This window comes from Drosophila miranda (genome assembly GCF_003369915.1).
Source record: "Drosophila miranda strain MSH22 chromosome Y unlocalized genomic scaffold, D.miranda_PacBio2.1 Contig_Y1_pilon, whole genome shotgun sequence".
Taxonomy (NCBI): domain Eukaryota; kingdom Metazoa; phylum Arthropoda; class Insecta; order Diptera; family Drosophilidae; genus Drosophila; species Drosophila miranda.
In genome coordinates this window covers 23752229-23765580 of record NW_022881603.1, presented here as the reverse complement: position 1 = coordinate 23765580, position 13352 = coordinate 23752229, and the positions used below count along the sequence as shown (strand labels likewise).

The 13352-nt window shown below is 50.6% G+C and overlaps 1 protein-coding gene across 3 annotated transcripts in view; it reads left to right on the top strand.

Moving 5' to 3' along the window:
- The window catches only part of LOC117191946 (apoptosis-stimulating of p53 protein 1-like), a 104781-nt gene that overhangs the window by 30217 nt on the left and 61212 nt on the right, over window positions 1-13352 (top strand). For all 3 annotated transcript variants that reach the window (XM_033396692.1, XM_033396691.1, XM_033396690.1), the window contains one exon: window positions 1196-1256. In XM_033396692.1, the coding sequence (XP_033252583.1) occupies window positions 1224-1256 (33 nt within the window). In that variant the 5' untranslated portion in view covers window positions 1196-1223. Of the gene's footprint in view, window positions 1-1195; window positions 1257-13352 lie in introns of those variants that run through there.

Below are 13352 nucleotides of genomic sequence, written 5' to 3'. Positions count from 1 at the left end.
GTAAAAGTGGATGTGTGTAACGTCCACAAGGAATCGTTTCCGACCCCATAAAGTATATATATTCTTGATCAGCATCAATAGCCGAGTTGATTGAGCCATGTCTGTCTGTCCGTCTGTCCGTCCGTCCGTCTGTCCGTCTGTCCGTCCCCTTCAGCGCCTAGTGCTCAAAGACTATAAGAGCGAGAGCAACGATGTTTTGGATCCAGACTTCTGTGATATATCACTGCTACAAGAATATTTCAAAACTTTGCCCCGCCCACTTCCGCCCCCACAAAGAACGAAAATCTGTGTCATCCACAATTTCGACGATACGAGAAAACTAAAAACGCAGAATCGTAGAGTGCAAAATCTGAACCAGATCGTATAATTATTATAGCCAGAATCAAGAAAACAATTTCATTCTTTCTCGCTCTGTCTCTCTCTAACACACAGGTTTCATGGTCGGTTTTGCCAATTGCAAAATATGAGTTCAAGGATCTCAGAACCTATAAGAGCCAGAGCAACCAAATTTGGTATCCAAACTCCTGTGATATCGGACCTTGACCATTTTGTGTCAAAATTTCGCCACACCCCCTTCCGCCCCCGCAATGGACGAAAATCTGAGGCATACACAAATCTCAGAGACTATTAAGGCTAGAGTAACCAAATTTGGTATCCGCACTTCTGTTAGATCTCACTATAAAACGTATATCTCAGAAATACTGAATACTGAATGAATGGGCAGATAAAGAAAGATATCACCAGCAGGCTTTAACTTTAAGGAAGAGTTGTGAAAAAGGCCTCTTTAAACGATAAAAAATAAGCCTCAGGAATAGTTGAAGTCTTTGATTTGAAAAGCGGAAAGGAATGGAGTATAATTAGCCATTTAAAATGTTTAGAAAAAGACGAAAAAGATGGCTAGATGGAGGATATATGTACAACCATTAACGTTGGGGATCTCTTGTATGAAACACTCCCCAAAATACTGATACCCCCCTTTAAAGGGTAGTATCTAAAGGGAGAAAACCAAAGCCAAAAACCAGAAGGAAGCCAAACAAAAATTTGTTGAAAATGCAAAATTTAAATTGTGTTTGTTTTCTGTAAAAAACACACGTACACTGGCACCCCCACCCCCTCTGAGGCATATCTATATCTAATGATTATTTGTTTGTTCCGCCCTCTCTCAACATTTGTTTGCCTTCTTTTTTCTCCGCAGATTGGATGAGAGTCTCCAACGACATGGTATGAAGGAGCCGACGAACACTTTGGATGAAATTGTAAGTGCTTTGGCTAATCAGTGTGGTACTACACGGTCGGTGGATTAATTTAGAGTCAAGTGGCAGCATATCCCACATGCCACACTTGCAGAATGTCCTTCAAGCACAAGCCATTGCCCAGACTGCCAGACACAGACCGTATCCACCTCTGAGCCCCATCTGAAGTGTCGCATAATCTACCGGAACAGCATCCACAAGCATTAAAATCCATGTACGAGTGCATCTGTATGCGAAAAAGTCACGACAATGCAACGGACACATAATGAAAGTGAAGTGGTGGGTGTATTGGAAGCCACAGAAGGGGGGCACAGAAGGGTTGGCTCTGGCCACTGATGTTGCAAGAGTGTTTTTTGTGTAGTTGCACGCAGTTGGAGCTTGTTAAAATGAGAGAGGGAGAGCGAGAGATAAAGTTGGAAATGCAAACCAATCTAAATAAAATGTCAGTCCCGCAAGTGGCGGCAGGTGGTGTCGCCCAAGAGGAGTAGGGTGGGGGGGGGGGGGACAGACCGAAAGAGAGGGCATAATGAAGGAGAGGCAACAGAGACGGACAGAAAGGGGGGAGAGGGAGACAGAAAAGGAGGGAACTGACGTGTTACGGATCCGATCTCCAAAGCAACGACAAACAATAGTTGGGTGGTGCGATGTGCGATGTGTGGTGGCGGTGAGTGGGGGGGTGGACTTCAAAGTGAAGTTTTGTGTTCAGTTGGAGACCAGAGGAGTGGCTGTGGCTGTGCTGGCCAAGGAGAAGGTCCAAACGATGTCGAGCGTTTGTCAGACCATCGTCGCGGCGAGTAATTGTTATGTAAATGAGTTTTACAGTTTTTACTTGGCCCAAAAAGGTCACAGAGGGAGAGACAGAGAGAGCGGGAGGGAAATAGGCCAAAAATATTTCACAGTCAAGTCAAGACTGTCTCCTGCCGATGATGAGCAGAGGATTTCCCGGACAACAAAAAAAACTTTTGTTTGTCTTTTGTTTCGTTGTCGTTGTCGCCCCCCTCCCCACCTTTCAGGGGCCCTGTGTGCAGGCAAAGCTCTTTATAAAATTGCAAATCAGTTTGTAAGTCGTTGTTGCTGTTGTTTTGTGCCACTTTATAGCCATCTTTGGCCGTAACATTTTTGTGGTGTAAACATACGAACGGCTGTGACTGTATTTCCGTAATAAAGTTGCTACGTTCTGCGGGGGCGGGACATATAATACAGGGGGAAGGCGGCATGAGAGGCATGAGGCAGGCAAACAAACGAAGTGTCCACCCAAGAGGAAGTCCTAGCGGAACTCAAAGCGCAGGCAGGGGTGGAAATCTGCGAGGCCGCAGCCATCTCCATCAGACCAGCCTATAGGAGCACGCAGACCCTGACTCTGAAAGTTCCACCGGCCATAGCAAAGCCCCTCCTGGAGAAAGGAAGAATTCGCCTGGGGTGGGGGTATTGCAGAATACGACACAAGTCAACTCCCAGAAGATGCTACAAGTGCATGGAGTTTGGCCCCATCGCGCCTAATTGTAAGAGCAGCCAAGACTTCACGAAGTGCTGCTACAATTGCGCAGGAGCCGACCACCAGGCCAAAGATTGCAAAGACGAACCAAGTTGCATTCTTTGCAAGCGCCACCGGGTGAAGGACCCGAAGCACCAAACGACGAGTTCGAGGTTCCCGCAGTACCAAAATGCGATGCAGCAAATGAAGGATAGATGAAAATCATCTAACTAAACCTCAACCACTGCGAGATGGCACAGCAGCTGCTGGACCAGACCATAAGGGAGCACCGTATTGATGTAGCAGTCATTGCTGACTCGAGCAAGAAGGCAGCGATATGGAGCAGTGCGAGTCCCACACAGCAACTACTGTAAACATACGTCGGAGACGGATTCGCCAGAGCCCGGATAAATGGAGTGCACATATATAGCTGCTACCTGCCCCCGAGCCTCAGCCTACAGCAGGCGACGCAGGCACTGGAAAGGATTGCTGAAGATGCGCGGGAGAAACACCCTACGCTCATAGCCGGCGATTTCAACGCTTGGGCGACGGAGTGGGGATGCCCGAGAACGAACCCAAGGGGACAGGCGCTCTTAGAATGCTTTGCGACGTTGGATGCCGTACTGCTGAACACAGGCACACAGCAGACGTTCGGCAGAGCTGGAACGGGGTCTATAATAGACCTTACGTTCGTGAGCAGCAGCCTCAGCCGCAGGACAACCCGTTCATTGGCAAGCAGATCGGCTATAAGACCGAAACGCTAGAGCCGGATATGGTCCGGGCCATGTTTAAGGACTACGAGACCAACGGTACGGCTGAAGAGAGAGCAAGCCAACTGGCCATACATACGCTGGAAGCATGTGATGCCTCCATGCTAAGGAAAAGAAGAAGCCTGAACAACCGCAGGCCAACGTATTGGTGGAACGCTGCAATAGGTAGCGCCAGGCAGGAGTGCCAGCGGAAAAGACGACTATACCAGCGTTCGAGAGGTTGCCCGGAATTCGAGAGGCTCCAAGGAGAATATAAGGAAAGCAGACGCTGCTTGAAGAGGCAGATCAAGGATGCCAAGCGCAAATGCTTCGAAAAGCTCTGCGATGACGCAGATGCGAACCATTGGGCCTACGCATACAGGCTGGTAATGAAGAGACTGCGAGAGTTCAGTCCCCCGCCGCCAATGTGTGCAGATCTGCTGGTTAACATAGTAGAAACCCTATTTCCAGAGGAAGTGGCAGCCCAGAGGGTGATGGATAGAATTCCGCCACCTGAAATAGAAGCCACCACGGGAGCAGAAGTCCTCGAAGCTCTACAACGGATCAAGAACGTCAAAGCACCAGGACCTGATGGGGTCCCAAACGCCTTTCTCCGCACGGCTATTGAGACCAATCCACAAATGTACGTGGATTTATTCAATGCGTGCATGTCCGAAGGGACCTTCCCCAGACCATTGAAGCGACATTGGCTAGTCCTCTTACCCAAGGGGAACAAGCCGACCGAGGAGCCATCATCCTATAGACCACTCTGCATGCTCGACACAGTGGGTAAGATCCTCGAGCGCATAATCCACACCAGGCTGGAGAAGGCAGTAACGCGTCAGCTCTCACCGAGACAGCACGGGTTTCGCAAAGGCAGGTCCACGGTGGACGCAATCGGCGAGGTATGTGAGATAGCAACGCGAGCTATCGATGGCACCCGATGGATGCATTCCACTCTGCCAATTGGGATCACATACTAGAAGAATTGAGAAACTTTCAAGTACCGCCGTATCTGCAGAATATCATCGCGGACTACCTAAGAGACCGAGTGCTCATATAAGAGACGGATAAGGGACACGTGAGCACCAAATCACTGGAGGAGTTCCCCAAGGATCGGTCCTCGGCCCGCTGCTGTGGAACATCATGTATGATGGAATCCTCAAGAAGGATATTCCAATGGGCGCCACGGTGATAGGCTTTGCCGACGACATAGCAATAGTCGTAGTGACAAAACAGAAAGAAGCGGCGGAAGAAATCTGCAACGACGCGGTAGAGAGAGCCAGAACATGGCTATCAGGGAGGGATCTCTCATTAGCCACCCACAAAACGGAGGCGGTGCTCATAAGCAGCAGGAAAGTAGTGGAGACGGCCACGATACGAGTAGGAGACTGCACTATTAGCTCCAGTCCAAGCCTGAAGTACCTGGGAGTCATGATTGACCACAGACACAGCCTCAAGCATCACATGGCGTATGCAAGCAGCAAAGCAGGAGAGACGGCAGTGGCCCTATCCCGCATCATGGCCAACACCGGAGGCCCGAAACAGCCAAGGCGAAAGCTACTAGCGAGTGTAGTTGGCTCAACGCTAATGTACGCTGCACCAATATGGGTTTATGCAATGAAGCATAAAACATATGCCCGAGAATGCAACGCAGTCCAGAGGCTGTGTGCCCTGAGGGGGTGTTGCGCATTCAGAACGGTATCCCAAGACGCCGCACTAGTGGAATGATTCCCATCCATCTGCTGGCAAGAGAAGCCGCAGGAATCAGGGCACAGCGAACCCTGGGGACTACGGACCAGAACACCAGAGGTGCCTTAAGGCAGCGCACAATCCTGCAATGGCAAGATTCGTGGGATAACAGCAGCAAAGGGCGATGGACCCATAGGCTAATCCCAGACCTGAAGAGTTGGCTGAACCGTAGCCATGGACAAGTGGAGTATCACCTGACACAACTGCTGACAGGACACGGTTGCTTTAAAGCCTACCTGCATAGGTTTAAGCACGAGGACGACCCCTTCTGCGTGGTCTGCGCAGGGGTCATCGAAGACGCAGAGCACTGCTTCTTCGAATGTCCAAGATTTCGGCAAGATCGAGAGGATCTAAGCAACAAGCTTGGAAGAATGCCAGCGGTGACTAACCTGGCAAAATGTCTGCTGGAGTCGGAAGAAAACTGGGCCGCGATTAGATTCATGGCCGTATCTATGGCTACCAAACTGCGTCGCGAAGAAAGAGCACGCAATGCAAGGAGATAAAGAATAAAGGAGATTATTAAGAGAAGAGCCCTACGGGCATCTCCCCCCGGCCAAGTAATATCTCGCGACAGTACCGCCGGGATCCGGGATAGGTGTGGTTGGTTTTAGAGCGGTTAGAGTCCCTCACTTCGGCCTCGGCTGAGTCGGCATGAAGCTTTCCTGTAGTCACACAACAACAAACAAAAAAAAACAAAAAAAAAAAAAAAAACAAAAAACACTGACACAGAGAGCAGTGAGCAGTGAGCAGGGTGGAACAGATGCGACTCCGAGTGGGACTTGAATTTTTAATGCAAGAGGCAGAGGGGAGTGGCAAAGGGGAGAGCGGAGAGCGGAGAGCGGGAGCATCATATGCCATTGCCATTCGCAGTGGCATATTTACATTTCGGCTCAATGTCAATTGCGTTTATAAATTAATTTGCAAAAAGACAAATGTACCCCCACATACACGCACACACGCACACACAACACGTACATGTGGCTGTACAATGGGAGCACGCTCTTGGCCAAAAGGAAAAAAACCAACAAGCACGCCTTTTGTTTAGAGGCCATTACCGTGGTCCTCTGTTTAACTGCCAGTGTCAGGTCATGTGGCGCTCCTGCTGACCTGCCTGCCGCCTGCCGCCCGCCTCCGTCTCTGTAGGAGGGTACACATTGTTAGGAGGCAGTCCTCAATCGCAGAGGTCCATCAAGTACCTTGGAGTCCTCATCGACACGCGCCTGTCCTTCAAAGAGCATCAGGAATACGTCCACACGAAGGCCGGTGGGACCGCGGGAGCGCTATCCAGGATTCTGCTAAACACCAGAGGCCCAAATCAGGCAACGAGGAAACTGCTGACGAGCGTCGTGACGTCGCAGATGCTCCACGCCGCACCGGTGTGGGCAGAAGCCGCGAAGGTGAGGAGCTACATGCGAGGAGTGGAGGCAACGTACAGACTGTGCGCGTGCTCGTTCCGGACCATCTCAGACGAAGCCGCGTTAGTCATTGCCGGGCAAGTTCCGCTCAGGGAGCTGATAAGGGAGAGGAAGGAGATCCATGATGCCATGACGGACAGTGCAGCCGAAGTACGCTCCAAAGCAGAAATTAAGGACGCCGCCAGAAGGACCAGCATAGACAGATGGCAGACTCGATGGGACCACTCACCCAAAGGCCGATGGACCCACACCCTCATCCCAAGCATAGCATGCTGGGTTGAAAGGAAGCACGGCCAGGTGGATTTCTACCTTACCAAGGCACTGAGCGGACATGGCTGCTTCCGCGGCTACCTCAAGCGCTTCGGCCACGAGACAGAGGACTGGTGCCCCGAGTGTGGCACAGGCATAGAGGAGGACGCTCGCCACGTCCTCTTCGACTGCCACAGGTTTGACCTAGAGCGTCAGACATTGGAGACAGCAGCAGGGTCTAGGGTCAGCACCGAGACTCTGGTGCCGCTGATGCTGGCAGACCCGAAGGTGTGGGAAGCGGCCGCGGAGTTCGCCTCTAGCGTGATGCGAACGCTTAGGTCCTTGGAGAGAAGGCGGAAGGAGCAGACGGAGTAGGTGTCCACGCCACTGCGAAGCAATGCTTTGCGGCAGTACCGCAGTCCGCGGGCCCCTAGTCCCAACATACTCTTGTCCGTTAAATTAAGTTAAATATAAATTGTATAGTATATATTATAGAGAAAATAAATAAGTATATGAATATAAAAACGAGGGGGAACGTTGTGAGTTGCTGCGGACACCGCAACTCTACAGTTATACCCGATACTAAGTCAGTATGGCTCTCCTCCGGCAGACGCTGCTAATATTAAACGACACGACAAAGAGTGCGTGCGAGAGAGACAGAAAATCAGTCTGAGCGTGACGTCGGGCGCTGCGTAGCCAGTGCAAATTGATTTGTTCCTTTTGGCTATAAAAATTATCTGATCTGGTCCAGATTCAGCAATCAAATAGATATGGTCGTTATCTATGATTCTGCGTTTTTGGTTTTCTCGAATCTGCAATATTGTGGATGCAACAGATTTTCGTTCTTTGTGGGGGCGGAAGGGGGTGGGGCGAAATTCTGAGATATACGTCTTATAGTGAGATCTAACAGAAGTGCGGGTACCAAATTTGGTTACTCTAGCCTTAATAGTCTCTGAGATTTGTGGATGCCCCAGATTTTCGTCCTTTGCGGGGGAGAAAGGGGGTGTGGCGAAATTTGGACACGAAACGGTCAAGGTCCGATATCACAGGAGTGTGGATACCAAATTTGGTTGCTCTGGCTCTTATAGGTTCTGAGATCCTTGAACTCATATTTTGCAATTGGCAAAGCCGACCATGAAACCTGTGTGTTAGAGAGAGACAGAGCGAGAAAGAATGAAATTGTTTTCTTGATTCTGGCTATAATAATTATACGATCTGGTTGAGATCTTACATTCTAAAACATATAGTCATCCTCTACGATTCTGCGTTTTTGGTTTTATCGTATCTTTAAAAATGTGGATGCCACAGATTTTCGTCTTTTGTGGGAGCGGAAGTGGGCGGGGCGAAGTTTTGAAATATTTTTGTAGCAGTGACATATCACAGAAGTCTGGATCCAAAACATCGTTACTCTAGCTCTTATAGTCTTTGAGCACTAGGCGCTGAAGGGGACGGACAGACGGACGGACGGACGGACGGACAGACGGACAGACAGACATGGCTCAATCGACTCGGCTATTGATGCTGATAAAGAATATATATACTTTATGGGGTCGGAAACGATTCCTTCTGGACGTTACACACATCCACTTTTACCACAAATCTAATATACCCCAATACTTATTTTGAGTATCGGGTATAAAAACCCACGCATAATTGCAGAAACTTTAGCATCGCTAGACCTAGCGCTGCTGAACGAGGGCTCCCAGAAAACCTTCTGCAGAGGTAGCGCTGGGTCAATGATTTTGACCTAACATTCGCGAGCCCTTCGCAGCTGCGCAATGCAAGGTGGCGAATAGGAGACGTGTACACCGGAAGCGACCACGAAGCCATAGTATGCACCATTGGCGAACGCCCCAGACCCAGCAGATCAAGCGCGAGGAGCAAAGCCTACATCGTGGACACGCTCAACACCAGCGCTCTGGCTAGAAGCCTCGAGACGTGGGAGGCCCTCGGGGACACAAGTGCCAACGAATCGGCCAACCAGCTCGCCTTGCGAATGGAGGAGGCCTGTGACAGGAGCATGAGACAGCGGAAGCCATTCATGCGGCATCACGAGCCAATTGTGTGGTGGAACGCCGACATCGACAGGCTCCGGACAACGTGTCTAAGGGCCAGACGAGCTATGCAGAGAGCGCGACGCACGACTCGGTTCGTCACATCGCATGAGGAGTATAGGACCGCCAGGAAGGCGCTGAAGCATGCAATTCGGAGCAGCAAGCGGGAATGCTTTCTCCAGCACTGCGACACAGCGGAGCAAGACCCCTGGGGCAGGGCTTACAACATCGTTATGAAGCGGCTAAGTGCCGGGAGCAAGGCGCCAACGGACCCCAGCACCCTCGAGGACATAGTGCACACCCTGTTCCCCATCGAGCAACAGAGGCGTCCAGGCCCCTTAGAAAGCAACGCACCGATCACGGGCATCAAAATGATCACGGAAGCGGAAAACCTGGAAGCCGGTAGGAGCCTGCCCAGCAAAAAAGCCCCAGGCCCGGATGCAATCCCAAATAGGGCTTTAAAACTGGCATTGGCACTACAGCCATCCGCCTTCGCCGAGGTCTTCAATAAGTGTCTGCTAGAAGGTACCTTCCCCGATAGGTGGAAGATCCAAAAGCTACTGCTGCTCAACAAGCCAGGGAAACCACCAGGCGAGCCTTCCCCGTGCAGACCAATTTGTCTCCTGGACAACGCGGGGAAGGTATGCGAAAAGCTCATTGCACGTAGGCTCAGCCGTGCCATTGAAGATGCAGGCGGCTTGTCGCCCAACCAGTATGGGTTCCGGAAAGGCAGATCAACCCTGGATGCCATTGGCATAGTCACCAACATAGCGGAGAATGCAATAAGTGGGACCCGCTGGAGAGCGGGCCAAAAGTACTGCCTGCTGGTTACCCTGGATATAAAAAACGCTTTCAACTCTGCGGACTGGGGTAAAACGATGGAAGCCTTACGGAGGCTACGGATCCCGGAATACGTCTTGAGAATAGTGGACAGCTACCTCAGTGAGAGGGTGCTGCTGTACGAGACGAGCGAAGGGATAAGATCATATAGAGTGACTGCTGGAGTCCCGCAGGGGTCGGTGCTGGGCCGCTCCTGTGGAATACGATGTATGATGGAGTTCTGCGACTGAACCTTCCCGAGGGCACGACGGTCGTCTGGTTTGCCGATGACGTCGCCATCGTAGTGGTAGCCAAGGACCTTGCAGCAGTTGAAGCAGCTGCAAACGGGGCAATCCATGCCGTGGAGACGTGGCTCGCCATAGCGGGATTACAGCTGGCGGCCCACAAGACCGAGGCTGTTCTGATTAGCAGCAGGAAGAAGGTGGAGACGGCCCGAGTGTCGGTCGGCGGACACGACATTCCCTCGCAAAGGGCTCTTAAATACCTAGGAGTAATGCTGGACACTTGGCTTTCATTTAGAGAGCACTTGGAGTACGCCAACACAAAGGCCGCACAGACTTGCCGAGCACTCTCGCGAATCCTGCTCAACACCAGGGGGCCAAAGCAAGCAAGGAGGAAGCTGATCACCAGCGTCGTCTCCTCTCAGCTCCTGTATGCTGCCGCAGTGTGGTCCAAAGCGACGAAGGTGCCGAGCTATATGCGAGGAGTCGAAGCAACGCACCGCTTATGTGCCATCAGGATCGCCTGCGCGTTTAGGACCATATCTGACGACGCAGCACTGGTCATCGCGGGACTAGTCCCAGTAGCAGAGCAAGCGAGGGAAAGGGCCGAGGTGTACGAGCTATCTCGCAGGGACACCCACAATCCTCCCACCGGAGTCGAGAGAGAATCACCCAGTCACGAGACCGTCAGGAGGTGGCAGATGAAGTGGGATTCCTCGACTAAAGGACGCTGGACCCACCAGCTGATTCCGGATATCAAGCTGTGGTTGGAGAGGAAGCACGGACAGGTGGACTTCCACCTCACTCAGATGCTGAGCGGCCACGGATGCTTCAGATCGTACCTGAAGCGGTTTGGACACGAAACGGAGGACTGGTGGCCATCATGTGGTCGAGGTATCGTGGAGGACGCTCACCACGTCTTCTTTGAATGCCACCGTTTCGAGTACGAGAGGCGCCAGCTAGAGGATGAGCTAGCCACCAGCATTAGCGTCGGAGGGATCGTGCCGCTCATGGTAGCGAATCCCAAGGCGTGGGATGCCACAACTAGGTTCGCCGCCACTATAATGCGGGAACTACGGAGAGCAGAGAGCGAAAGGAAAGTGTCGGAGGAGTAAGGAGGAACGGCTGTGCGAAAGTAATAATAGTAATAATAAAAGTAATAGAATACAAAAAAAACGAGGTGGAACGTTGTGAGTTGCTGCGGACAACGCAACTCTACAGTTATACCCGATACTAAGTCAGTATGGCTCTCTCCGGCAGACGCCGCTAATATTGAACGACACGACAAAGAGTGCGTGCGAGAGAGACAGAAAATCAGTCTGAGCGTGACGTCGGGGGCTGCGTAGCCACTGCAAATTGAATTGTTCCTTTCGGCTATAAAAATGATCTGATCTGATCCAGATTCAGCAATCTGATAGATATGGTCATTATCTATGATTCTGCGTTTTTGGTTTTCTCGAATGTGCAATATTGTGGATGCAACAGATTTTCGTCTTTTGTGGGGGCGAAAGGGGGTGGGGCGAAATTCTGAGATATACGTTTTATAGTGAGATCTAACAGAAGTGCGGATACCAAATTTGGTTACTCTAGCCCTAATAGTCTCTGAGATTTGTGGATGCCCCAGATTTTCGTCCTTTGCGTGGGCGGAAGGGGGTGTGGCGAAATTTGGACACGAAACGGTCAAGGTCCGATATCACAGGAGTGTGGATACCAAATTTGGTTGCTTTGGCTCTTATAGGTTCTGAGATCCTTGAACTCATATTTTGCAATTGGCAAAACCGACCATGAAACCTGTGTGTTAGAGAGAGACAGAGCGAGAAAGAATGAAATTGTTTTCTTGATTCTGGCTATAATAATTATACGATCTGGTTCAGATTTTGCACTCTAGAAGATATAATCATCTTCTACGATGCTGAGTTTTTAGTTTTATACTCTCTTTAAAAATGTAGATGCCACAGATTTTCGTTCTTTGTGGGGGCGGAAGTGGGCGGGGCGAAGTTTTGAAATATTTTTGTAGCAGTGACATATCACAGAAGTCTGGATCCAAAATATCGTTGCTCTAGCTCTTATAGTCTTTGAGCACTAGGCGCTGAAGGGGACGGACGGACGGACGGACAGACATGGCTCAATCGACTCGGCTATTGATGCTGATCAAGAATATATATACTTTATGGGGTCGGAAACGATTCCTTCTGGACGTTACACACATCCACTTTTACCACAAATCTAATATACCCCAATACTCATTTTGAGTATCGGGTATAAAAAGACTGCCTAACCCGGCTGCGGGGGCCCGGCTGAAAGAGGTATTATGGCGGCTAATTTGGACAGCGGAATGACAAGTCAAACCATGCGATGCAATGCGCTGCCGAGGCGGGCACAGTGGGATTCGAAGGCCTCGAGCGGGGGCCAACGCAATGCCATTAGGAATGCTAATACTTAGACTGAAATTCAATTCAATTTTGAGAAGTGCAGCTGCAGCTGCCACAAGCATTTGGAATCTAAATACATTTGTACGTGCATTTATAACATCGTTAGGGGCGTGATAATAACAGACGAGGAACATTATTTGCATTCTATTCCCACATACGGCAGAGGCACGCTGCGTGCATCGTTTTTCAGGAGATGGAGCGGGACGGGGCGATATAGCACGGCACGCACTTTCGTCTGGTGCGAATGCAAGTCGTGCCAAAACTCACGACGACCCATGACTAACGCATAACCAGCCGCCACCCACCACCCACCACACAGCTCGGCTCTGCCTTCGCGATATGATGGTCGCACTTCGTTCCTTGGCCTCGGCTTTGGCTTCGTTTGCCGCCAACCGAACTTCGTTAGCGCTGGTTCGTTTCGTTCGGTTTGGACATTCGAAGCAGCGGCAATTCTGCTTCTGCTGCTGGCTCTGCTGCTGTTTCTGCGTTCTTTGGTGTTGCTGCTGCTGCCACCGTCACTGCTGCTGCTTTTCGGTTTCCATTTCAGTTGTGCATTGGCTGGCGGACGTGACAGTTCGACAGTTTGCGGTGAAAGCAACGCAAATCTATCGCCAGATTTTACGTAACGTAACGTAACGTAACGTAACGAAACTACACGTAACGGCGTGTTCTTGTGAGGCCTCCCTCGAATTTTTGACGCATTTTTGTATCGTGAGTTATTAAAATGCGATAAAAGCCAGTGAATTGGTAATAAAGTGCTTATCTGTGGCCGCAATTACGACAAAAAAAAGGGAAAAATAAGGATGAGAGAGAGAGGGGGGAACCCTTGAACGTTCAACATTTGGCGGTTTTTTTTTTTGGGTGACAGTCGACAGCCGGCAGCCAGACCCGCTGACTGTTTCTCCAATTACTT